The 27,500-nt window shown below is 42.0% G+C and overlaps 2 protein-coding genes, 1 long non-coding RNA gene and 1 pseudogene across 4 annotated transcripts in view; 2 read left to right on the forward strand and 2 right to left on the reverse strand.

Annotated features, from left to right (window-relative positions):
* plekhf2 (pleckstrin homology and FYVE domain containing 2) overlaps nucleotides 1-6,143 on the reverse strand; it is a 34,338-nt gene extending 28,195 nt beyond the window's left edge. For both annotated transcript variants that reach the window (XR_015778033.1, XM_042489512.2), the window contains exon 1: nucleotides 5,806-6,143. The gene's annotated coding sequence lies outside the window, so the exon portion shown is untranslated. The remainder of the gene's footprint in view (nucleotides 1-5,805) is intronic.
* Nucleotides 6,144-10,923: 4,780 nt separating this feature from the next.
* LOC148188355 (uncharacterized) lies at nucleotides 10,924-13,509 on the reverse strand. Its single transcript, XR_015778039.1, has 3 exons — nucleotides 13,239-13,509; nucleotides 13,060-13,130; nucleotides 10,924-11,863 (listed from the first exon to the last, which is right to left on the reverse strand). It is a non-coding gene; the product is annotated as an uncharacterized LOC148188355 (long non-coding RNA).
* A 1,615-nt stretch (nucleotides 13,510-15,124) lies between these two features.
* LOC121964718 (beta-2 adrenergic receptor) lies at nucleotides 15,125-20,228 on the forward strand. Its single transcript, XM_088084855.1, has 2 exons — nucleotides 15,125-15,924; nucleotides 18,503-20,228. Exon 2 carries the CDS (start codon nucleotides 18,532-18,534, stop codon nucleotides 19,564-19,566), a length of 1,035 nt encoding a protein of 344 aa, XP_087940981.1. The 5' UTR covers nucleotides 15,125-15,924; nucleotides 18,503-18,531; the 3' UTR covers nucleotides 19,567-20,228.
* Nucleotides 20,229-25,018: 4,790 nt separating this feature from the next.
* On the forward strand, nucleotides 25,019-26,307 carry LOC148188356 (G protein-coupled receptor 52-like; annotated as a pseudogene).
* Nucleotides 26,308-27,500: the final 1,193 nt, after the last annotated feature.

The raw sequence follows: 27,500 nt of genomic DNA on the forward strand, positions 1-27,500 counted from the left end.
GAAACATCACGTTGTTATCTCACTTCCTTTACCCAAATCTGTGATTTCTTTGTCCCCTGCGAGATTTAAAAAGCAGCTGGTGGCGTTCTGCGGCTAACTCAAAAACGAAGAACCGCGGCAGTAAGCAGTGAGGCGCAGGAGCTCCTGGCCTCTGAGCAGAGATCAGCCGAGATATAACAGGCAGGCCGCATGATTGTTATGACGTGTGATGTCATTGTTATCGTTAACAAACAGCTGCTGACACGTATGTTACATGTCACACTGGAGGCCCACGCTGTTGTGTTAAACCTCTTTAGTTTCTGTGGTGCCGGCATGATGTCTAAAAACACATTTTGGAGCCACATGATGTAAAAATGCAAAGTTTGGATCAAAGAACAACTGATTTCATACTTAAATACACAACCTAAAATCTTTACACATTTAGAGAATTCATTAATACATTTAAAAATATGTAATTTAGAAAAATGTAATCCGAGACCTTTTCAGACTTTAAGGATCAGGGACCCTGTAAAGCTGTTGGCTAAAGCCTTGTTTCAGCTTTGACCTGTTTATTTGAGGCAGGTGAGCCAGCAGACGCTGACAGACGTGTAAAAACGCTCTGCTGAGGACACTTGACAGAAACAGAGAAGTGAAACTCTGACTTACTATGAAACGACTGTTAAATAAATGTTGAGTAATGGTGAGTGTGGCCAGATATGAAAATGAGAAGTGAGGATGTTGAAAGCCAACACTGAAGGACATTATTGGGTCCGTTATCAGCTCCGCTCATATCCTGTAGCTTCTGCAGAATTCAAATTTATCAAGATTATATTCAAAGTATTAAACTACACAATGATAACAAATGTGATGTCAATCAAAGTTAGATTTGTGAAGGACGAGCATGTAAGGAAAATAATGATTATATTATTATCACAGTCGGGGATATGTCAGTGATTAGCGGCAACGTCAATTTTCTATACATTATTATATTGTGTGCTGTATCAGTTACTCACTCATACTGCTGTGCACACAACATGCACTTCTCAAAATCAGGCTATTAAAAATATTATACATAAATATTATTTTCTACTTTCATTGACTTAATTTTTTAAACCAACATCAGCCCTAATCATAAATATCAAATATTCATTCATTTTCAGGAGTTTATCCCTTTAAATGCCAGGTTTCTGTCATGATGTCACTATGTTTTTGATGTTAGTCTCCTCCTCCTCAGTGTGTGAGTGTAGCTGCTGACAGTCTGGGATATGTCAGTGTGTGAGTGTAGCTGCTGACAGTCTGGGATATGTCAGTGTGTGAGTGTAGCTGCTGACAGTCTGGGATATGTCAGTGTGTGAGTGTAGCTGCTGACAGTCTGGGATATGTCAGTGTGTGAGTGTAGCTGCTGACAGTCTGGGATATGTCAGTGTGTGAGTGTAGCTGCTGACAGTCTGGGATATGTCAGTGTGTGAGTGTAGCTGCTGACAGTCTGGGATATGTCAGTGATCAGCAGCTACATTGACTGTGACAGGTCACCTAGTGGAAATAGCATGTATTTCCTCCATATGCCAAATATGGTCAAAATGACCTCATCAGGTGGAAAATAGTCAAAATGACAAATTCAGAGTCAAAAGCCCAGAATGACACCCAGAAATAATACAAGTCCTGTTTTTCTGCTCTGATGGCTGTGGGATCAAAAATGTCAGTTTGAATGGGTTTCAATGGAGCATTTTTGGACCTGAACAGTCTGAATGTAACTATTTAGTTTCCACAGTGTATTTTAGACTTATTGTAGGAGCTGAGCTGCAAATTCACTGATTACACTCAAATACACAATCTGGACTACATTTAGGACACATGCATCAACACACACACAGTTATCACAACAGGAAGAAGGAAAGAGACTAAACTGAGACAAACAGTCCCTGAAGGGTTAATAAGCAGTGTGGATTTCCTGATATTCCGGCTCTGGTGCGTCAAATGAAGCACTCCCTTTACCTGTGAAGCACCTGGCGTGTCACAGAGGGAGTTACCTGCTCCTCTCATGCTCCTAATCTGCATCCATTTATAAACGGAGACATGTTGGATTATGTGCTGGAGACATCCTGTGCCTGCAGGGAGGAGGGGGAGGGGAGTGATTACCTGTCAGGTAGATCATTTCCCTCGGCCTCGCCCTCTTTAGCTCCGGCTGAACTCGTTTCACGACGTTAAGGACACAAAGAGGAGGGAAACACCTCTGCTGACAGACTCCCCAGCAGATTAGCTGCATCATTACCTGACAAAAACTCTGTGAGGAGCCGGAGACGGAGAGTGAGTTTCCTGTCCCAGAGCTTCCCTGTTGGTGCTGTAATTAATGTGACTGAGCTGACGGTAACTCGGCACACAGAGACAGACGGCTGAGAGCCAGCCTTCATCGACAAACACAGCACCTCAGCTCTGAAGTCAAGACCAGCCTTCACAGTCAAGCTGGAGATCAACACGGTGCTGACTACAACACGGCACCATTTACAGCAACACCATCTAATTAAAATCCGGTTTGTAGCTTTTCTTTGTCTATCAAACAAAAGAAAACAATTTTGATATGTATCCAAAATGCATCCTCCTTCAAGGCTGAGAAAAAAAGAAGCCAACTCTGAAAAACCAAAAACTGGGGAGAGAGCGTCCGAAATCTGACGTCGTCAGTGTGAGTTCACTTTTAGTGATTTTCCTGCCCGATTAGATTCAAAGAATGAATTAATTTCTAAATGTTGATTTCTGTCAACTCACATGTCAATTCAAATAGACAATTTTTATTAATTTATTATTATTATTATTATTATTATTATTATTATACTTTACAGCATACAACATCCCTCTGTCCCTAACCAAGAACCAAGGAAACCCCCCAAAAACACACAGGGGAAAACACACACACACACACACACAGAAAAACACTAATTATAATTATTATCATTACTAGTAATAATAATAATTATCAATATTAGTTGTAGTAGTATTATTATAGTTACAACAGCAATTATAATGAGATTAGTAATAGGAATGATAATAAATAATATTATTGTTATTATTATCAGTAATTATGATAAAATTCAAGTTGAAATAAAGTGAGAGAAAACTAACAAAACCTGTCAATAAGAAATGGATTATGTCCTTGAAAAAGACGTTCTTCTGTTTTTAATGCAGTTTTCTCAGCTGCTTGTTTAAAATGGTTTTTGGATGAAAATGCATAAATTCAGTTGTTGATAAAGAGGGATGGAAGAAGCTTGAATAAAATGATTTTGTGTGTATGTTTGCTCTCCACGTTGATGTGTTTATTGTTTACATATTCAATAACCAAAATATTCTGGGTCTGGAAAGATCAGTGAATGTGATCAGAAATGCTGGCGGGGAAAGTGTTAATGAAATGTGGATCATTTCTTCATATGTGACATTTTGCTGCTCTTCTCTCTGTACAGCAGCATATATACAGAAATAAATATTTTAGGGTTTCAGTTGTTGGCTGGAAGGTCTAAGACGCTTTAAGGTGTCACGTTGGGTTTGTGGAAAGTTTTCTAAAATTTCATTGACTCGACATTTGAAAAAGTAAACGCTGTTATTGTCAGTAATCGTATGAACTGATGATGAATATGTATGAATATGATGAATATGTAGTTGCAGGCTCAGCGGTATAAACACAATTCAGCTCCAGAATATTACGATCCAACGCTTTGACATAAAGGGCAGGGCGGCATCTCACTCTCACTGTCTCATTTCCACAAAGGTCACACGTTCGATACCAATTAGGGGCCAAACATCCTGCTGAAGAGTCTTCACTGGATTAAAAGTTTCACTGAAAAACAATTTCATCACCAAACGCCTCAAACACCAACTGTAAGACTCCGACCACGACCAGGCACAGACGGTCACTGCGAATCAAAGACTCAAGCTCATCACCGTCCCAAACACTTTTCTGTTCACGATTACTCACGACGCATCCGACGAAAACATTTTCTGCCAAGATCTTATCTGTTTTCTTTCACCTTCATTTCCTGCAGAGGTTTTCAGTCTGACTGCAGTGAAACTCTGACATTACTGAACGTCAAAAACAAATGCCACCTCATGTTTAATCCGTTATATTTCCAACATGAGTGGCTGTGATAAACTCTGCAGCCTGTGTGCGTAAATGACAGATGTTTCTCAGCTGAAGAAGAGACATGAATGCAATTATAAAGACGTTGTTTCCTTATAATTGCTGTCTGTGTATCCACCAGCTAACTGTCCGTAAACACCCAATAATACTCACTTTACAACGGCATCAGACAGTGAAAAGCAGAGGATCTCACTTGTAAATAAATGGAACTGAAAATGTGCCTTCCTGCATCTCAAAATGTGAAAATCTGCTCCTTTTCGCTGTTGTATGTTACTGTAAATTGTAATATCTTTGTGTTTTGAAGCATCGGTAAGAGGTAACAACTCATTTGAAGATGTCTGGACTCATTAGGATAACGACGGCTACACGGTTTCCCACACAGTTATATTTTTGGATCTGGACTATTCATTAGGAAATATGCTGAACTACTGTTCTCTACGTTTTTCAATTTTTTTTTAATGATGTACTATACTGATGATATGATATACTATAAAGTGGCACTGTCGTGATTTCTGAATGACATACTAAACTCTGGCTTTCTTTATTTATATTTTAACCTCTGGCAGTTTAAATCAGATCTAAACAAACTGCAGAAGATTATAAATTCTTTTCTGAAACTAAGCAGCGAGTTATTGGATGTAAATGGATAATAAGCTTACAAACCAGCAGCAGGGCCGACCACATGTGAATGAACCTTGACCTTAAAAAGGCACAAATACAAGTTATCTTTAAAAGTCAACTGAAAATCTTCAGACTCAATACAACGAGGCAAACTTCCCATTTAGAGGGGAAGAAGTTTCACCAGCAGGCAGGATCTCTTCCACCAGGAGCCAAACGACAGGTTACCTGTACTCTGAGGGACAGGTGGGCGCAGTACGCAGACACTCTACAAGTATTCAGGGCCTGTGCTTCAAACAGTAATAGTACAAGTAATAACACACTGTGACAATACTGTTACAAGTAAAAGTCCTGCAAATGATAATCCTGAAAATGTTACTCATGTAAAATTACAGTATCAAAAGGTAAACGTGCCAGAATTTGTTTGTTTTTTAAACATGCGAGAGGCAGAAAATTATTATGAAAAAGGTGGAAAAAACAACTAAAAACCTTAAAATTATTTTTAACAAAACCCCAAAAACTCAAAATGATTTGGAAAAAGACACCTCCAAATGCTATAGTATTTTAAAAAATCACAATAATTGAAAATACAAATAAAAAACCAAAAGATCAGAAAAAAAGGAAAAAATAAGTAAATAAACAAAATGATTTATCTGATGATTTTTCTGTGACTTTTTGAAGTTATTTTTATATTCATATTTCCCTTAAAAACAATAAAATATTTGAAAGTTTCCTCTGTGACTTTTTGAAGTTATCGGCGGAGTTTGCAGTCAGCTGGCAGCAGTTAGCAGTTAGCTCGGGTGTTAGCCTCCTAAACTCCTCCGCTGCTGGTCGAGCCGGAGCTAACTGAACTTTGACGGCTGGTTTTTATCAGCACAAACATCAGTGAGCGTTTTATTTTAAAGTTTGCGGCTTTGATAAAGTCTGAGGAGGCGCTTTAGCTCAGCAGCTGCTAGCGGCTGTTAGCATGAATGGGAAAAGTGACAGACGGAGGCAGCGTTAGCGTTAGCTTTAGCGTTAGCTTTAGCGTTAGCTTTAGCGTTAGCTTCAACAGAGTTTAAAGTGAGTAAAAAACGGCTCACCCGACGGCTCCTCTGCTCTCCGGTGACTGACGGGGACCCGAGTGTCGGTTATATTCCAGATCCAGTCGGTGAAGCGGCTCGTCCTCCTCTCAGCCCGCAGACAGACACACAAACTCCCAAAATACAACAACAATATGGCAGCGAGCGCAGCCGCTTCACGGACCTCCCGGACTGTCGGAAATATCAGCACTGAGCCGCGCACTCTGTCCGCATCAGCGAACACCAGAGACCCTTTACTGCAGTAAAAGTACCAGTACTACACCGCACAAATACTAATAATACAAGTAAAGGTCCTGGATTGAAAAGGTTCGTTTAAGTAAAAGTAAGTATGCTTAAATATACTTAAAGTATTAGAAGAAAAATCTTTAAAATACAAACAGGACACAACGAAACCTTAAAATTGTTAGAAAAAAATGAGAAAAAAATACAATCCAAATTATAAATTAAAAAGAAACACCCCCCAAAAATTAAATTTATAAATGAATGAATGAATAATTCATTAATTAAAAAAATAATAAATGAAACACACCAAAACCCTCAAAATTCTAAAAAAAAAAAAAAAGTACACCTAAAAACTTTCAATTTAAAAAAACAAAATCAACAACAAAAATGTAAAATATAAAAAATAACGCTCACATAAATTTAAAAAAAAATGTAAAAATGCCAAAACTCAAACTTATGAATAAAAAAACATTAAAACAAACCTTAAATACAAGAAGACAAATGAAATAAAATTAAAATTAATGAGTAAATCAATTTTCAACTGTAGACTTTTTTTAATCAACAAAAATAGAATAAGCCATTCTGTCAGGTAGCAAATGTCATCAGCATGACTTATTCTATAAATGTAGTTAAAAAGTAGAGATCATTTTGTCAGGTGGGAAATGTCTCCAGAGTGACCTCGTAAATCTATACGTGTCGTTAAAAACAAAGCTCTGTCCGGTTCGGAGCATCTATCAGAGCTACTGACCGAGTTAATGTGCTTTAAGTTAAAACAACTCGTGTGAAGCTTTGCGGCGCATCACACAGTCTTCATCAGGAAACTCGTCCATCGCTTCCTGAATGTCCAACCGGAGAGTAATGTGATTACTGAGCTGAGGCTTCATCAGCTGATCGCTGCTCTGAGACGCTGAAGAGATCAGCAGTTACAGCGACACTAATCAGCTCTGAGACGCCAACACGGCCAATTTCACACGGAAACCATTTATTCTGACAGCCAAGGAATAAATCCTCATTAAAAAATCATTATGTCTACATTTAATTTAATTAAACTTCATTTTAAGTACTCAGTTTAATTTCATAATTTGATTTCATTGAAAATAATCTAAACAGTTAAATATTTAACATCCATCTAACTAACTATTTTATATATTATTTTATATGTATTTTCAAAATTTTCATCCAAACTAATTCATCGATTAGCCCTTTGAAACCTGAGAAAACTGGACAGATTTCCTCCAAAAACATGGAAAGAAGACAATGAGCAACAGCAGAAGAAATGACCCAAAAATGAGCACAAAATTTGTAAACAGTACTTGACAATTACCTGGATATTAGTAAAAACTAGTGAGTAGTAAATAAGTAAATAAAAATGGTAAAAGGTAGTGAGGTGTATTATGCTCTGTTTATATGGGTCTTATCTTGAGATCAGAGGTTAAGGGATGGTTAGGCCTTGGGGTCTGATGTCTGGAGTACGGACACCTGGCTTAAATTACATGGACTGTGGCCCCTTGGGGTTTGTGTGATTGAACACAATAGATGAAGGAATGTTTACTGATGAATGTGTAGATGCTTGTACCTGTATAAGACACATGCATGAGCTGTAAGATAGAGAGATTCACATTGGTCCCGAATCCTCTCCCAGGCAGACCATGGTGCCTGGGGGATGCTGAACTTTGTTGTAATAAATTGATTCTTATGCAACCAAGTCAGTGTCAGCGGAGGTTTCTTCATCGTCTGCACATCATTGCTACTTAAGAAACAACGACAGTAGTAAGAATATTAGCTTGGATGGATCATTAGATATTATCAAATAAAAGGAAAAACATGCAGAAAAGTATCTGATAACTCTCTTGATTATATATTTTAAATCATGTCACAGAAAAAAACCTTAAAAAATTATTAATATTTTAAAAAATGCTAAAAACATACCCCTTTGTTGTTTTCTTTTTTCTTCTTTTTTTCTTCTGTTTTTTTTCAGTAATTTCCATGCTTTTTTCCCTAATTTTTGTCACATTTATTAAGTTGCTTGTCGTGGTCTTTCCATGTTTTGTAAAGAATCGCAGTAATTTGCTCTGAGCTTTTTAACCTAGAGCCTCATGATTGTTTTTGCAGAGCGTTTTTGATTTTTCTGTGACTTTTTGTCAGAGTTTGTCAGATGAGAGCTGAAGGTTGTTGTTGTTCGTGCGGACAGCAAAGCATCGCTGCTGGAAGCTGAATGACTGCTCAGCTGCAGAGGAAGAAACAGGAGCTCACTGTTCTCTGCTTCAGTGAAGAGAAACTCACTCGGTCCAGATTTGGGCCTGCTGATCTGAGCTCAGAGGTCAGAGGTTAAATCTGGCCAGCAGCTAAAGCGTCCGTCAGAGCTCTGTGACGAAGGTCACACGAAGGTCAAATCATCTAAATGCAAATGATGTTCAGAGTGATCGGGGGGGCAAACAATACTTTGAACCAAACACAAATACAGGAGGAATACTTGTTACAGCCTGTATATATATAAATAATAAATAAAATAATACAATTAAAATATTATATAAGAAAATTAAACAAAATGAAAAGGTAGAAAAGCTGACATGTCCCCACCTAAAATGTGACGACAGCAGAGAAAATCCACATAGAGAGCTTTAGTCTCCAAAACAACAGCAACATTTATCCTTAAATTACAAAAATATCATTCATACTCAGTGTAAACACAATAAGGGTTACTTTAAATTGTTGTTAAATATCGGCAGAGAGGGAGAATATTCACCAAGTGATAAAAATTTCATAACTTCATACCACAGTAACTAAATAAAGATTTAGACCAACTAATCCGCTGCTGAAAATAGACCCACAGTCACATTTCCTCCTGTTTTTTTTTGTTTTGTTTTTGTTTGTTTTTTTTACTGTAAGGTGTTTATTATTATTATTATTATTATTATTATTATTATTATTATTATTATTATTATTATTATTATTGTTATTAATAATAATAATAATTATTATTATTATTTATTTATTTATTTATTTTTAAGATTTACATATTTGAAGCGGAGCTGAGAGCTTTGTTTTGGTCTTTGTAGGATTTGCTGACCAGTCTTTTCCATCAAAGACCAGGTTCAGACGGAGTTTGTCTGTGATCTCCGTGTTTGTATCAGCGAGCTCTTCCACTCAGAGACCTCCTGCAGGACTCTGATCAGGATCCTCAGCAGGTCCATCTGATCCCCCTCTGTGCCTTAAAAACCCCTGCAGACACACAAGTCAGCACTTACAGATATTTCTGCACTCACACTACCTGCAGCTTTATCTAAAATAACACGCAGGAATCATGAAATGTGTTTATGAGGAAGACACAAAACACATAATGACACTGTACAAAACGTGACTCTGTGTGTGGATAGAAATGAACGTGCCCATGTTTTGGACATCCATCGCCATGGTTACTGGGATGTTATTGCCAGAGGAGAAGTCACAGAACATCAACGCGGTCGTCTTTTAATTGTGTTTTATCAAAATTTCAAAACTGTCGCTTAAGTTTTGCACAAATGTGTAATGAAACCAGCCTCTGAGGCCGTGAGTAGCTCACGAGCAGATTTGTAGACGTGTCAAAAAGTCATTAAAATATTTGTTTACTAAAGTTATAAATGTAACCTGTTGGTTCTCGTGATTGTGACCGGCGTACGAACATTTTCAGCCTCTGGTTTGATAGTTTAACATTTCCAATCTGCTCCGATGCTCGTTAGCAGAAACATCTTTTCATGAAATAAAACACAGAATATCATCAGACTTTTCTGTCTGACTGAGTTCTGATGTTTCTAAACGGTACTTTTTTGGTTTCAGAGCAGCGTTACTCATCAACACCTCTGCAGCCTCTGACCTTTGACCTTCTCTGAATCTGGACTGTACGACCGTCGCTCTGTTTCCGTCTCAGGCTGTCAGGTCGGCACTGACTCTGCAGACCCATGATGCATCAGCGCAGCTGTCACTGGTTTGACTGACGGCGTCCGCTGTTGTTTGTTTCTGCGGTGGCTGAATTCTGCAGACTCAGCTCCTCCGACAGCATCAGTGATGCACTTTAGACTGAGGAGTCGTCACGGCGACAGTTAACTATCACGTTAACCGTGTGGTTGTGATGTTCATGTGTCCACATAGTTTTGGCCGCATTGTATCATACAGTGGTGTTATATAAAGTTTCAGTGCAGCGTGCACAGACGGCTGAGTCTGTTGTGATGACGTTATAGCAGCAGCCCCCCCCCCACCGCCGCACGCTCAAACGTGACTCAGGCCGCTCCGCACGCAGACGCCCGAGCCGGCGACCGTGAAGCTCTGCTGCTGCAAACTCCATCTGTCGCCTGAAATCCACAGCAGCCGCCATCCACTTCATCACCCCCCCAGAGGACGCCATCGCCCTCCATCACCCTCCATCACCCTCCATCGGACTCCATCAGACTCCATCACCCTCCATCGGACTCCATCACCCTCCATCACCCTCCATCACCCTCCATCAGACTCCATCACCCTCCATCACCCTCCATCACCCTCCATCAGACTCCATCACCCTCCATCACCCTCCATCACCCTCCATCACCCTCCATCACCCTCCATCACCCTCCATCACCCTCCATCACCCTCCATCACCCTCCATCGGACTCCATCAGATTCCATCGGACTCCATCACCCTCCATCACCCTCCATCACCCTCCATCGGACTCCATCAGACTCCATCACCCTCCATCGGACTCCATCACCCTCCATCACCCTCCATCAGACTCCATCACCCTCCATCGGACTCCATCACCCTCCATCACCCTCCATCACCCTCCATCACCCTCCATCACCCTCCATCACCCTCCATCACCCTCCATCGGACTCCATCAGATTCCATCGGACTCCATCGGCCTCCATCGGCCTCCATCGGCCTCCATCAGCCTCAATCAGCCTCAATCAGGCTCCATCAGCCTCCAGAGAGCGGCCCAGCAGGGGGTAGGAGGTGCTGAGGAGGGGAGTCAGGGTGTGATGGTGGAGGACGAAGAAGAGGAGGAGGGGGTTACAGTGTCTTTCCCCACAGACAGGCGAGCGCATCACAGTCAGAGTGAATTAATCCGGCGCTCGGAGGTGGCGTGCCGGCTGTGTCCTCCTCCCTCCTCCCTCCTCCCCCCTCGATGCGGCTGCTCAGCGCTGATCTCCTCCTCTCTCTGGATACTGTATTACTCCCCTCCGGCCTCCTCTCTGCTGCTGCTCTGCTGCTCTGCATCTTTGTGTCGCCGCAGTGATTTTGGAAATGTGTGGTGACTCAGACTCAGGCCTCTGCTGAACCGGACCGCTCTCAGTCTGCTGGATTTGACCTGCAGTCTGTTTGGAGTCTCTACTCCTTTAACCCTTTGAAACCTGCACCGACATCAGATTTTTTTAAAATTTTTGTGCTAAACTCAGATGCCTTTAACAGGCATTTAATCCTCACATTTGTTTGATTTCTTTCAAAGATTCCACTGGATTAAAAAATCATCACAGCACTCTCTCTGTGCACGCCTTCGTCACGCCGGCTGACGATTGCGGAAGGAAAAACACATTTCCTCGATCGATTTCTGAGTGAGCGACGGTCCGACACGTGGACGCTGATTTCTAATGTTTGGTGTTTTTTTTTACATTACACATTTGTGGGGGTTTTTTGTAATTTTTTAAGTGTGCCAATTCTCCGTTTAGGCCTCAATGTAAGAACTTTATGATGCACTAAAAAACAGAATAAAAAAGTCACATTTATCCAGTCGGGGGCTCACTAACGCTGAAACAGTGAACAGTGTAGCGTGAGTGTCTGCGTTTGAACTCTGCTCATGTGTTCAGTTTTTGGATTCCTCGAACTCTGTGGAGGCAAACGAGAGAAACAAAGTTTTCTGTATGAATTTAACGGAGGAGTTGCGCTGCTCAGGCGCAAGAAAAGGAGTCTCACTGTTTTCGCGAGGTGCACAGTTTTCAGCAAAACGAGAATGGCCCCATTAAACACTGAAAAGTCTTGAAACAGTCTGTGTTCATATGAAACAAGAACGATCCTCGTGTTCACGGATCCATAAACAATCAAAAACGCTGCAGTATGCCATATCTGTCACACATGAAAATATAAATATCTGCACAGAAACTCAACCTTTCCTGTTTCAAAGTAAAAGCCCTCTGAAAACTTTTTTGTGCATGATATCCCTCTAGTTGTTGGCACAAGGATTTTATTGTGAAATATTTGCATGACCGTGTTAATACAGTGGCTACACAGCTCCATTAACCCCTGAGGGCCTGCTTCAATATTACACACACTCACATCACTCTACACACAAAATGTACTTTTCATAATTAAGCTTTGAAAAATTTAAACACCAATAAGATTTTCTACTTACATTTAGTTCATTTTTAACCAATATCCATCCTAATAATAAATATCAAATATTCAATGATTTTCAGAATTTCATCCCTTTAAATGCCAGGGTTTTGTCATGATGCCGCTATGTTTTTAGATTTCAAAAAATATGAATGATGTTGAGTCTCCTCCGTGCTCAGTGTGTGAGTGTAGCTGCTGACAGTCTGGGATATGCCAGTGATCAGCAGCTACATTGACTGATTATTGAAAATAGTCAAAATGACAAATTCAGAGTCAAAAGCCCAGAATGACACCCAGAAATAATACAAGTCCTGTTTTTCTGCTCTGATGGCTGTGGGATCAAAAATGTCAGTTTGAATGGGTTTCAATGGAGCATTTTTGGACCTGAACAGTCTGAATGTAACTATTTAGTTTCCACAGTGTATTTTAGACTTATTGTAGGAGCTGAGCTGCAAATTCACTGATTACACTCAAATACACAATCTGGACTACATTTAGGACACATGCATCAACACACACACAGTTATCACAACAGGAAGAAGTACAGAGACTAAAATGAGACAAACTGTCCCTCAGTCATAAATTAGTGAAGTATCTGCTCTGAATTTGTTTTAAAGGTTTTGCTTGGTGTTTATCACTGTGAGATGAAACTCTTGGTGCTTGTGGACTGACACGTCAGTGGATCTACTCACAGATTATCGGAGCTCTCTGAGGTTTTTCTTGCAGTCACATCGAAGTCGTCCGGTCAAAATGTTGTTGTGTGCTGCAGTCAAAATCAGGGAGGACAGGAGGTGCGTGGGAAGAACTGTGAACATGAAGTGTACGAGGCAGCAGGCTCAAATTATATTATGAATGAACCTTTGTCACTCACCTCACACTCTGCTGCTGCTCCTGATTTTCCACCATCGAGTTATAAATATTTGCTGAATGAGAAGTCGGTGTCGGCTCCTCGCTCACGACCACCTGACAGCAGAGAATATTCTGATTTCTCTGACTGAGCTGAAACTCTGAGAGGCGGCAGCATGAGCGGACGCAGAGGAGCGCCGGCTGAGGGAGTAACGGGCTAACGAGGAGCAGGTGAGCAATCTGGAGAACGATGAGGTGGAGAACCACAGCAGGTGTTCCACAGGACGACAGCAGAGGAAGAACAAATACATACACATGCAGTAATAATGATCAAATGTTACTCATAGCAGCTTTTACACATACAGTTCAGCTCTAAGTGCTTTAAATCAAATTTAAAACATTTAAATAAGTTAGAAGGTGGCAAGTAAAGCAATCAAATACAAAAGAAATTAATAAAATAAATAAATAGGTCAACATTTTTAAGTAAAAAGAAAAAGTCAGAACTGGTTTCATATGTTAGACAATTCATGGAAAAACACAAAATTTTGTTGGACAGATTCAGAACTGACAGGGCTATTGCACAAAGGATCATGGATTAAGCCAGGATTTTCCAGGTATTCGGGCTGAATTTAGCCTGGACTCTGTTGCATGAAGGCAGAGTCACATCAGTTACCATGGAGATGTACTGTGTGCAGCTGCTCCTGACCAGTTAAAAATCCCACAGCAGCAGGAGAGAGGCAGAGCGGACGGACAGAGGGACAGTTAAACCAGGACCAAACTGTTAAAGTCAGCACTCCTGTCCACAACACCCCCGTCCTCCTGATCATGTTACTGTCAGAAGTTCAGTCAATATGTGATATACATCTACAAGTTATTATTACATTTATTAAGATGATTAGAAATAGCTAAAAAGCATCTGCTAAATTACTTTTAAGTGTTAGTAATTAGTCTTCATTATATATTTTATTAATTATTAAAAGGATAAAAGATGGATGATGGTCCATTTTCTGAAGCCCCAGTGGAGCATATATATTGAAAACAGGTGAAATTCTGCTTTGAAGGAGGAGCAGTGGTCACATACGTCTGATTCTGTTTGACTTAAGCTGCAGAAACAAACTGAAAACTGTGTAATCTGAAGCTTCGGCCGGCAGCCGCCCGCTGTGACCTCTGGATTACGGATTACTCACCACACACAGAGAAGCACGGGATTATGCTTTTGTTTTGTTGTGTCCACTTCTGCCAGCGCACAACTGGAGAAAACCTGCAGACACATGAAACCATGACAGCTCACACACAGAGAAACCTGAGACACATGAAACCGTGACAGCTCACACACAGAGAAACCAGAGACACATGAAACCGTGACAGCTCACACACAGAGAAACCTGAGACACATGAAACCGTGACAGCTCACACACAGAGAAACCTGCAGACACATGAAACCGTGACAGCTCACACACAGAGAAACCTGCAGACACATGAAACCGTGACAGCTCACACACAGAGAAACCAGAGACACATGAAACCGTGACAGCTCACACACAGAGAAACCAGAGACACATGAAACCGTGACAGCTCACACACAGAAAAACCAGAGACACATGAAACCATGACAGCTCACACACAGAGAAACCTGAGACACATGAAACCGTGACAGCTCACACACAGAGAAACCTGAGACACATGAATCATCTGTCCTGGTGTGGATGTGGATGCTTCTGTCAAGATTTAGTTGGAAATCGCAGCAGTTTTCTCAGAGTTCAGAAGTTGAAATACGTGTGAGAGGCGTCTGAAAGCAGCACAGGAAAAGTGATGTGGCTCCAGGTCTGAAAGGGTTAAAGTGGTTGATGAGTTTTTGTTTTCAGTGATTAGATTCTTGAAGAGGACAGAAAATGCGGCCAGAATGTTTGACTGATCTGCTGCATGTCTTTCTTTCTCTGTCTGTCTCTCTTAAATGAGCAGCAGCCTCCAGCCAAACGCTGCTGAAATATTCAGATTTATTTCACTCACCTGCCAAAAAATGACAATGGTCATTAAGCTGCTGAGCGATTCTGGAGTCCAGCAGAGACGAAGGAGCATCTCCACATAAAAACTTCCAAGTCCGCTCGCTTCTTATTCACCGCTCTCTCTGTCGTTTTTATAGAACACTTAAGAATATATATCTTCCGCATTTTTTAAAATAGAAAATGGGTATTGTGATTAATGTGTTAATGTGTTAATGAGGGTGTCTTGTAAGCCTGTTCGCCGTATTGTTCATGTGTGACACGATAATAAAATGAAATCAATCAAACCAGTTTGCTCAGTTTTCAGAGAAAAGAGTCTGAATGCAGCACAAAAAAACTGAAGTCGAGCCAAGTTTCAAAGAGTCGGAGATGAAGACCTGAAACCCAACATCCTCATCCTCACCGTGCAGCAGCATGTCACTCAAGGCGGGAAGGAGGAGGAGGAGGAGGAGGAGGAGGAGGGGGCTCCTCTTCCTCTCTGTCGTCATCCTCAGCCAATGCAGACTCCTGCGGAGGCGTCACTTTAACCGCGTCTGCGGAGCGCAGCGGCGGCCGGTGCGCATCATCCTCCCGGTCATCACCGACACCTGAGCCCCGCAGAGAGTCCTGGAGAGCACCGAGTCCGAGTCCCGGTCCTGATGATGGACTCTGATCCTGAGAGCTGCTGCACGCGGACTGCTGGAGACTGAGAGCGGATTACAGCTGGAAGTGAGTGCTGATGTCTGTAACAGTGAATATTACTGAAAATAACCGAATATTTGATCCGATCTAATATGAGTCAGGGGACGAGTTCATCTTCTATAATGAAATATCACAATAATATAAATAATAACCAGAAAACTGCTTTTAAAGAAGGACTCTCCGGGGAGCGCGGGGGTCTCTTGACACGCACGCGATCTGAAACACACACATATGAGTTCATTCCTCTGATTAATCTCTGATAAACTGCAAAACACACTGACTGTAAGATAACAAGATAAGACATTTGCACAGCAGCAAAGCAAAGTTTGTACAAAACAAATGAAGCAAAAACTACAATATCAACTGTAAACAAGACATAAAACTAAACAGTTAAAAATATTTACACTAATTTACACAAGCTGCACGTGGAAATAATGATACAATTACATACTGTGATAGTGAAACTGAAATTGCGCAGGTGTGTGTGTGTGTTTGTGTGTGTGTGCGTGCGCGCGCGCGCGCGCGTCCTGGGGGGCGCACAGTCTCCTGGACAGTGTGGATCGGCGCGCGCTGGAGGCTGCATCTTTCCTCTGCATTACTGGCTGGATGTGCGCGAGGCTTCTGCATGAGTGCGCGCGCGGTAGATGGATGTACAGTGAAAACAAAAGCTGCAGGATGTGACATCTGAGAGTGAAGAGCAAAACAAGTGATGACAGGAGAGCCCACAGCTGTGACTTAGTTTTTATTTCTAAAGGCGGAACTCAGAAAAAGAGAATATTTTTGAGTTTAATTTCGCATTTCTCTAAAATTCTAAATTGTAAGTAATTATGAGGAATATTTTTAATTAAACTGTACTCCGAGGCGCTCTGGGGAAAAGCACATTGGCACTGTGTTTTTGTTTATATTTTATTTCATTGTAGTATTTATTTTTATTCCATTTTTTCATTTTTAACATTTCTTAAAATGTATATTTTTAAACCCGTAGGGTGTTCATTTTCACCTTATCCTAAAAGTGAAATATGTAAGTGTATTTGCGCTGTATTTCCCTCTTTGTGTCTCTGACTGAGGATGTCCAGGAACCTGCGCGTGCAGATTTGTGTCCCCGCGGATTAAAAACGCCACGAGCGCCAGCTGGGTTTTGTTTACTACTACAGCTGTTGTTGTCCGGCCGGATTATGACATCCTCCGCTCCTCGCGGGAGTACAGTCCATCTACCCGTCACGTGACCACAGGACGTCAGATCAGCTGAACTGGCGAGGACTATTTATATATTCATTTGTTATTATTAATTATAATTATTATTTACTATTTTTGAAATTTCATATTCATAAAGAAATGGCCAGAGACTAAATCAACTCAGTTAGTAACTTTCAGCAATGTATCACCCTGTTAGCTGAGGTTAAGAACAAAAAAGCTGTTCAGATATTGGTTATTAAATTATTATTAGAGGCTAATGTAACCTGGCATTATGAAATGTGAATGTCATAAATTTTTGTATTTCCTTTTTTTTAGTTTTTGTCCTTTATTTTTATTTATTTATTTATCTTTTTTGTCTATTTATTTATTTATTTATTTATTCATTTCTATTCATTTTCTAAACTGAACCATGTGCCGTCTTTTTTTTTAAGCTTCTTCATTAAATACAAAATCTTACAAAAATGCATACAGATATAAAGACAGAAGGACCGAACAAACAAAACCCAAACGGGCCCCACACCCACGTGGTACTCAGGTGGTCTAAGCATGACTCTTATGAGGCTCACTCAGTTAAACCCAGCTGGCTCTCATTACCAACTCGCTAAATAGCGCCGTTGTGTCAAAGCACCTTCGGCATGAGCGCCGCTGGACAGACCATGTTGAGAACGCGATCCCGGCGTTGCCATGTGCTTTCGTTGCCTAAACATAACCACGTACAGCATCATCCCACCATGTGCTCGTGTTGACATCATGGCAGCAGCATCCTGGAATGTCAACAGCAGACGTAGAGGAATACCTACAGCGTAACATGCAGACGCAGAGGGATACCTAGAGCGTAACATGCAGACGCAGAGGGATACCTACAGCGTAACATGCAGACGCAGAGGGATACCTACAGCGTAACATGCAGACGCAGAGGGATACCTAGAGCGTAACATGCAGACGCAGAGGGATACCTAGAGCGTAACATGCAGACCCAGACTGATACCTTTTTTAATTTCATTTGTCAAAAAAAGTTTAAAACATGACTAATTCATCTACCTTGTACCTTGTACATCTAAGGCCCATTTTTCAGCCCATTTTCTACCAACGTGGGCCCCGTAACACGTCTCTTTGGGGAGTTTTTCCTTCGTCGATGCGAGGGTCTACGGACAGAGGGATGTCGTAAGCTGTAAAGCCCTTTGAGGCAAATCGTGATTTGTGATGATGGGCTTTATAAATAAAATTGACTGGACTGACCACACGAATGTTGTCTGGGAGGAACTCTGCTGTTGGTCACTGAACATCATCAAAGTGCAGCAAATGGAAGTAATGAAAATATCTCCTCTCACTTTGCCTGTAAATGATTAAATTTGTGCAGATCTTCAGCAGAGTTTTGGTGAATCTGATGTCTCTGTTTCTGTTTCAGGTCATGAAGTGGACGCTGCAGTTAATCCGATGATCGAGACGAGCACAGCGACCATGTTGGACCGCGCGGAGGTGGCGCACTGCACCGTGTGCTGCTGCACGCTCACCAACAAAATCCTCCTGGTGCTCTTCATGGTGCTGCTCATCGTCGCCATCTTGTTTGGGAACCTGGTGACTCTGGCTGTGGTTCTCGGGACCAAACACTTCCACACGCCGCAGGGATACCTGAAGGCGTCCCTCGCCGTGGCCGACCTGGCGGTGGGGATCTTCGTGGTGCCGCTGTCTGTGTACGCGGAGGTCTACCTTATGGTGACCGACTCTGCTCCGAAGTGGACATCGTACAACTCGCAGTCGGTGAGTTTCCACCCGTGTAACGTCATCGGCCCTGTCTTCGCCGGCTGCACTTTGGTCTCAATCACCACCATTTTCCTGCTGACCATCGAGAGGAGCATCGCCGTGCTGCGGCCGCTGCACAAGGACTCTGTGATCACGCGGAAACGGACCACCATCCTCATCGTGCTCTCCTGGGTGGGGAGCTTCTTCCTGGCCGTGTCTCCGATGGTCTTCAGCAGCGAGATCGCTCTGGAGTACAACTCCTGCAGCCGGATGTGCAACTATGCGCTCGGGAACATCGGCGAGTTCCCCAACCAGGCGTGGAACATCCTCCTGCTCTTCCCCGCGTTCGACTTCACGCTGCTTGGAGGAACGGTGGTCATTAACATTATTTCTCTGTCCAGCATCAGGCAGCACTCGAAGCGCAGGAAGCACCTGGCCAAGAGCGAGTGCCAAAGCGCCACCAAACCCACCTTCTCCGACATCAAGGCGGCCAGAACCATCGGGACGCTGACCGTGGCGTTCACCGCCTCGTTCACTCCCATCGCCGTCTTCGTGGTCGGGAACGTTTTGGGAAATAAATGGTGCAACTTTTCCTTTTTCGCCTTTTGGATTTTGGCCACCAACAGTTGCTGGAATGTGATCATTTACAGCGTGAGAGATCAGAAGTTCAGACTTCGTGCACACAAGCTCCTCATGCCTTTCCAGAGAAAAAACACGACCGAAAGCTAAAAAACATTCAGGGAGCAAAGATCATAAAGACACATATATACATCTATAAATAGATAGATAGATAGATAGACAGATTGATATATATGTATATATATTTAAATGAAAATCTAATGATAGTCTTTGTTTTTACAGTTTCTGGCTTAAATTAATGGTTTTATTTTGGTGATTTTTTTATTTTGGTAGGCCCACAGGTTTGAAAAGCATGTTTTCTTAAAAATCAGCCAAAATTTTAAAAGAGAAAAAATATATATAAAAGTTTTCAAATAAAAAAATAAAAGCCAAAAAGAAATCACCAAAACATTTTAAAGACAAAGAAAACTGCCAACATTTTTAAAGGTCAAAAAACAATTAATCAAGTAAAATAAAATAAAATAAAAAAACTTTCAAAGGAAAAAAAAAAGCCAAAAGTTTCTAAAAATTGCCAAAAATGTTAAAGAACAGAAAAAAATCTAAAAAAAAATATGAAGAAAAAGACAAGTTTCTCAAAACAGATGCATAGAAGATTCACAGAGAGGCACTGAAGACATATTTTCTGAAAAAAAATTGGCAAATACTTTTTTCATACAGCTGCGGGCTAAACCCCCAGCGTCCTCAAATCCTCCAAACGGCCTGCCAAAGACCGAAGTCGAGGACAGCATCGCTTAGATGTTTGTCGCACAAAGTCTTTGTTAGGCGACGTCGTGAGTCTCGATACGAGACGTGTCTGCATGTTTTGTGGATTGCTGTTGTGAAACTACAGGTTGTTTTTTACATCGTCAAAAAGCAGGGGACGTTTTCAGAGGACACGGCAGGTGTTGAATGTCCCTGTGTGTGGACATCAGTCTTGTTGTGTAGCAGAAGCCTGTCTCTGTGTGGAATGATTGTTTTCTCTGATCTATTAAAAAAAGATTCAAACAAAAACACTTTTCTGATTCCACAGTCTTTATTTGTTAGTTTCAGGCTCCAACAATATCAGTGAGACAAAAACCACCAGTGAGACACAAATCCACCAGTGAGACACAAATCCACCAGTGAGACACAAAACCACCAGTGAGACAAAAACCACCAGTGAGACACAAATCCATCAGTGAGACAAAAAATTTGAATTTCTGTCAGCTGACAGTCAACACATGTTCTCAGTGAGACAGTAGGCGGGTTTCCATCACCGATAGAGACAGAGACAGAGAGAGAGAGAGAGAGAGAGAGACAGAGACAGAGAGAGAGACAGAGAGACAGATAGAGACAGAGACAGAGAGAGACAGAGAGAGACAGAGACAGAGACAGAGACAGACAGAGACAGAGAGAGACAGAGAGAGACAGAGACAGAGAGAGACAGAGAGAGAGAGGCAGAGACAGAGAGAGAGACAGAGAGAGAGACACAGAGAGACAGAGACAGAGACAGAGAGACAGAGAGACAGAGAGACAGAGACAGAGAGAGACAGAGAGACAGAGAGACAGGGAGAGACAGAGAGAGAGAGAGAGAGACATAGAGACAGAGAGAGACAGAGACAGAGAGAGAGACACAGAGAGACAGAGAGACAGAGAGAGAGACACAGAGAGACAGAGAGAGACAGAGACAGAGAGAGAGACACAGAGAGACAGAGAGACACAGAGAAACAGAGAGACACAGAGAAACAGAGAGACACAGAGAGACAGAGAGAGACAGAGAGACACAGAGAGACAGAGAGAGACAGAGACAGAGAGAGACAGAGACAGAGAGAGAGAGACAGAGAGAGACAGAGACAGAGAGAGAGACAGAGACAGAGAGAGAGAGACAGAGAGACATAGAGACAGAGAGAGACAGAGAGACATAGAGACAGAGAGAGACAGAGACAGAGAGAGAGACACAGAGAGACAGAGAGACAGAGAGACAGAGAGAGACAGAGACAGAGAGACAGAGAGAGAGACACAGAGAGACAGAGAGAGAGACAGAGAGAGACAGAGACACAGAGAAACAGAGAGACATAGAGAGACAGAGAGACAGATGAGTGTCCACTGATGTTCCCGCAGGTGTTCAAGGCTCCTTCGTGTCTCTGAAAAAGGCGTTTGACCTCACAGACGCTGCAGAGGGAAAAAGCTGTTGAATGTGTTGAGTATTTGAGGATGATGTCACTTCCTGTCGTGCACGCCGAGGCCGGTGAAAAGCGGCGTGGACAGAGCTAACGAGGAGAAGACGGTGGCGTCCTCGACTCTCGCGTTAGTAAAACTGGGCCTCCGAGAGTGTGACATACTTCCTTTGAGCGGACCGAAAATCGGATCGCCCCGCCGGCAGCTCGACGGTCGTCACACACCGAGCGTCGGAGTTTATGATTCGTGCTGTCAGAAGCAGATGAGGAGTCTGAAGAGTCCTGATGTTGATGTGATAAATTGCTGCGGTCCGTATCCTCGTCGGTCGTCCCTGACGAGGCCTCGTATTGATCCGATCGGACAGTCAGTCAATCCGATCAATCAGCTGCCGTCCCTGAGACGTGGATCCGGTTTCATCGGGTCAGACTTTATCTTCAGAGAAGAAGAGTCCTTTAAATTCAATACTTTGTATTTTTTTAGGCATTGAACCCGTTTATATGACATCCTTTCTTTTATTAGCATCTTATCTGCCTAAATGTGGTTATGTCTTTAAATCTTCTCTCTTTTTTTCCTGTTTGTGTTTCAATGTTTTCATTTTCTCAGTTTTGTCATTAGGGGAGCGGGGGAGGGGCTGCATGTCCGACATTTATTTTGTTCTATAAACCTTTTTATTTGTGAAGCACTTTGTGCTTGAAAAGTCCCGAATCAATAAATATGATTATTATTATTATTGTTATTGTTGTTGTTGTTGTTGTTGTTGTAATTATTATATTTTCTTTCTTATTTCATCTAAAAATAAGTTTGGTAAACGTTTGGATTTAATAAATAGGTTAAAATTTAGGTTAAAATTTAGGTTAAAATTTAGGTTAAAATTTGTGTTAAATTTGTAGAAGTACAAAAGTTTGAGGACGGAGAAAAAAGACACAACACAAAATTTATGTCTCTTAACTACGCAGAAGACTGTGTGTGTGTGTGTGTCTATCTGTGTGTGTGTGTGTGTCTGTGTGTCTGTCTGCGTGTGTGTCTGTTTGTGTGTCTGTGTGTGTGTGTCTGTGTATGTGTGTGTGTCTGTGTGTGTGTCTGTGTGTGTGTGTCTGTCTGTGTGTCTGTGTGTGTCTGTGTGTGTGTGTCTGTGTATGTGTGTGTGTCTGTGTATGTGTGTGTGTCTGTGTGTCTGTGTGTGTGTCTGTGTGTGTGTGTCTGTGTGTGTGTGTCTGTCTGTGTGTCTGTGTGTGTCTGTGTGTGTGTGTCTGTGTATGTGTGTGTGTCTGTGTATGTGTGTGTGTCTGTGTGTATGTGTGTGTGTGCGGCCGGTGCGCATCATCCTCCCGGTCATCACCGACACCTGAGCCCCGCAGAGAGTCCTGGAGAGCACCGAGTCCGAGTCCCGGTCCTGATGATGGACTCTGATCCTGAGAGCTGCTGCACGCGGACTGCTGGAGACTGAGAGCGGATTACAGCTGGAAGTGAGTGCTGATGTCTGTAACAGTGAATATTACTGAAAATAACCGAATATTTGATCCGATCTAATATGAGTCAGGGGACGAGTTCATCTTCTATAATGAAATATCACAATAATATAAATAATAACCAGAAAACTGCTTTTAAAGAAGGACTCTCCGGGGAGCGCGGGGGTCTCTTGACACGCACGCGATCTGAAACACACACATATGAGTTCATTCCTCTGATTAATCTCTGATAAACTGCAAAACACACTGACTGTAAGATAACAAGATAAGACATTTGCACAGCAGCAAAGCAAAGTTTGTACAAAACAAATGAAGCAAAAACTACAATATCAACTGTAAACAAGACATAAAACTAAACAGTTAAAAATATTTACACTAATTTACACAAGCTGCACGTGGAAATAATGATACAATTACATACTGTGATAGTGAAACTGAAATTGCGCAGGTGTGTGTGTGTTTGTGTGTGTGTGCGTGCGCGCGCGCGCGCGCGTCCTGGGGGGCGCACAGTCTCCTGGACAGTGTGGATCGGCGCGCGCTGGAGGCTGCATCTTTCCTCTGCATTACTGGCTGGATGTGCGCGAGGCTTCTGCATGAGTGCGCGCGCGGTAGATGGATGTACAGTGAAAACAAAAGCTGCAGGATGTGACATCTGAGAGTGAAGAGCAAAACAAGTGATGACAGGAGAGCCCACAGCTGAGACTTAGTTTTTATTTCTAAAGGCGGAACTCAGAAAAAGAGAATATTTTTGAGTTTAATTTCGCATTTCTCTAAAATTCTAAATTGTAAGTAATTATGAGGAATATTTTTAATTAAACTGTACTCCGAGGCGCTCTGGGGAAAAGCACATTGGCACTGTGTTTTTGTTTATATTTTATTTCATTGTAGTATTTATTTTCATTCCATTTTTTCATTTTTAACATTTCTTAAAATGTATATTTTTTAAACCCGTAGGGTGTTCATTTTCACCTTATCCTAAAAGTGAAATATGTAAGTGTATTTGCGCTGTATTTCCCTCTTTGTGTCTCTGACTGAGGATGTCCAGGAACCTGCGCGTGCAGATTTGTGTCCCCGCGGATTAAAAACGCCACGAGCGCCAGCTGGGTTTTGTTTACTACTACAGCTGTTGTTGTCCGGCCGGATTATGACATCATCCGCTCCTCGCGCGGGAGTACAGTCCATCTACCCGTCACGTGACCACAGGACGTCAGATCAGCTGAACTGGCGAGGACTATTTATATATTCATTTGTTATTATTAATTATAATTATTATTTACTATTTTTGAAATTTCATATTCATAAAGAAATGGCCAGAGACTAAATCAACTCAGTTAGTAACTTTCAGCAATGTATCACCCTGTTAGCTGAGGTTAAGAACAAAAAAGCTGTTCAGATATTGGTTATTAAATTATTATTAGAGGCTAATGTAACCTGGCATTATGAAATGTGAATGTCATAAATTTTTGTGTTTCCTTTTTTTTAGTTTTTGTCCTTTATTTTTATTTATTTATTTATCTTTTTTGTCTATTTATTTATTTATTTATTTATTCATTTCTATTCATTTTCTAAACTGAACCATGTGCCGTCTTTTTTTTTAAGCTTCTTCATTAAATACAAAATCTTACAAAAATGCATACAGATATAAAGACAGAAGGACCGAACAAACAAAACCCAAACGGGCCCCACACCCACGTGGTACTCAGGTGGTCTAAGCATGACTCTTATGAGGCTCACTCAGTTAAACCCAGCTGGCTCTCATTACCAACTCGCTAAATAGCGCCGTTGTGTCAAAGCACCTTCGGCATGAGCGCCGCTGGACAGACCATGTTGAGAACGCGATCCCGGCGTTGCCATGTGCTTTCGTTGCCTAAACATAACCACGTACAGCATCATCCCACCATGTGCTCGTGTTGACATCATGGCAGCAGCATCCTGGAATGTCAACAGCAGACGTAGAGGAATACCTACAGCGTAACATGCAGACGCAGAGGGATACCTACAGCGTAACATGCAGACGCAGAGGGATACCTACAGCGTAACATGCAGACGCAGAGGGATACCTAGAGCGTAACATGCAGACCCAGACTGATACCTTTTTTAATTTCATTTGTCAAAAAAAGTTTAAAACATGACTAATTCATCTACCTTGTACCTTGTACATCTAAGGCCCATTTTTCAGCCCATTTTCTACCAACGTGGGCCCCGTAACACGTCTCTTTGGGGAGTTTTTCCTTCGTCGATGCGAGGGTCTACGGACAGAGGGATGTCGTAAGCTGTGACATCGTACAACTCGCAGTCGGTGAGTTTCCACCCGTGTAACGTCATCGGCCCTGTCTTCGCCGGCTGCACTTTGGTCTCAATCACCACCATTTTCCTGCTGACCATCGAGAGGAGCATCGCCGTGCTGCGGCCGCTGCACAAGGACTCTGTGATCACGCCGGAAGCGGACCACCATCCTCATCGTGCTCTCCTGGGTGGGGAGCTTCTTCCTGGCCGTGTCTCCGATGGTCTTCAGCAGCGAGATCGCTCTGGAGTACAACTCCTGCAGCCGGATGTGCAACTATGCGCTCGGGAACATCGGCGAGTTCCCCAACCAGGCGTGGAACATCCTCCTGCTCTTCCCCGCGTTCGACTTCACGCTGCTTGGAGGAACGGTGGTCATTAACATTATTTCTCTGTCCAGCATCAGGCAGCACTCGAAGCGCAGGAAGCACCTGGCCAAGAGCGAGTGCCAAAGCGCCACCAAACCCACCTTCTCCGACATCAAGGCAGCCAGAACCATCGGGACGCTGACCGTGGCGTTCACCGCCTCGTTCACTCCCATCGCCGTCTTCGTGGTCGGGAACGTTTTGGGAAATAAATGGTGCAACTTTTCCTTTTTCGCCTTTTGGATTTTGGCCACCAACAGTTGCTGGAATGTGATCATTTACAGCGTGAGAGATCAGAAGTTCAGACTTCGTGCACACAAGCTCCTCATGCCTTTCCAGAGAAAAAACACGACCGAAAGCTAAAAAACATTCAGGGAGCAAAGATCATAAAGACACATATATACATCTATAAATAGATAGATAGATAGATAGACAGATTGATATATATGTATATATATTTAAATGAAAATCTAATGATAGTCTTTGTTTTTACAGTTTCTGGCTTAAATTAATGGTTTTATTTTGGTGATTTTTTTATTTTGGTAGGCCCACAGGTTTGAAAAGCATGTTTTCTTAAAAATCAGCCAAAATTTTAAAAGAGAAAAAATATATAAAAGTTTTCAAATAAAAAAATAAAAGCCAAAAAGAAATCACCAAAACATTTTAAAGACAAAGAAAACTGCCAACATTTTTAAAGGTCAAAAAACAATTAATCAAGTAAAATAAAATAAAATAAAAAAACTTTCAAAGGAAAAAAAAAGCCAAAAGTTTCTAAAAATTGCCAAAAATGTTAAAGAACAGAAAAAAATCTAAAAAAAAATATGAAGAAAAAGACAAGTTTCTCAAAACAGATGCATAGAAGATTCACAGAGAGGCACTGAAGACATATTTTCTGAAAAAAAATTGGCAAATACTTTTTTCATACAGCTGCGGGCTAAACCCCCAGCGTCCTCAAATCCTCCAAACGGCCTGCCAAAGACCGAAGTCGAGGACAGCATCGCTTAGATGTTTGTCGCACAAAGTCTTTGTTGGGCGCACGTCGTGAGTCTCGATACGAGACGTGTCTGCATGTTTTGTGGATTGCTGTTGTGAAACTACAGGTTGTTTTTTACATCGTCAAAAAGCAGGGGACGTTTTCAGAGGACACGGCAGGTGTTGAATGTCCCTGTGTGTGGACATCAGTCTTGTTGTGTAGCAGAAGCCTGTCTCTGTGTGGAATGATTGTTTTCTCTGATCTATTAAAAAAAGATTCAAACAAAAACACTTTTCTGATTCCACAGTCTTTATTTGTTAGTTTCAGGCTCCAACAATATCAGTGAGACAAAAACCACCAGTGAGACACAAATCCACCAGTGAGACAAAATCCACCAGTGAGACACAAAACCACCAGTGAGACAAAAACCACCAGTGAGACACAAATCCATCAGTGAGACAAAAAATTTGAATTTCTGTCAGCTGACAGTCAACACATGTTCTCAGTGAGACAGTAGGCGGGTTTCCATCACCGATAGAGACAGAGACAGAGACAGAGAGAGACAGAGAGAGACAGAGACAGAGAGAGAGAGACAGAGAGAGACAGAGACAGAGAGAGACAGAGACAGAGAGAGAGAGACAGAGAGAGACAGAGACAGAGACAGAGAGAGGCAGAGACAGAGAGAGACAGAGAGAGACAGAGACAGAGACAGAGAGAGGCAGAGACAGAGAGAGACAGAGACACAGAGAGAGACAGAGACAGAGACAGAGAGAGACAGAGAGACAGAGACAGAGAGAC

The sequence above is a fragment of the Plectropomus leopardus genome, chromosome 11, assembly GCF_026936395.1.
Source record: "Plectropomus leopardus strain MGB_pleo_1.0 chromosome 11, ASM2693639v1, whole genome shotgun sequence".
NCBI lineage: Eukaryota > Metazoa > Chordata > Actinopteri > Perciformes > Serranidae > Plectropomus > Plectropomus leopardus.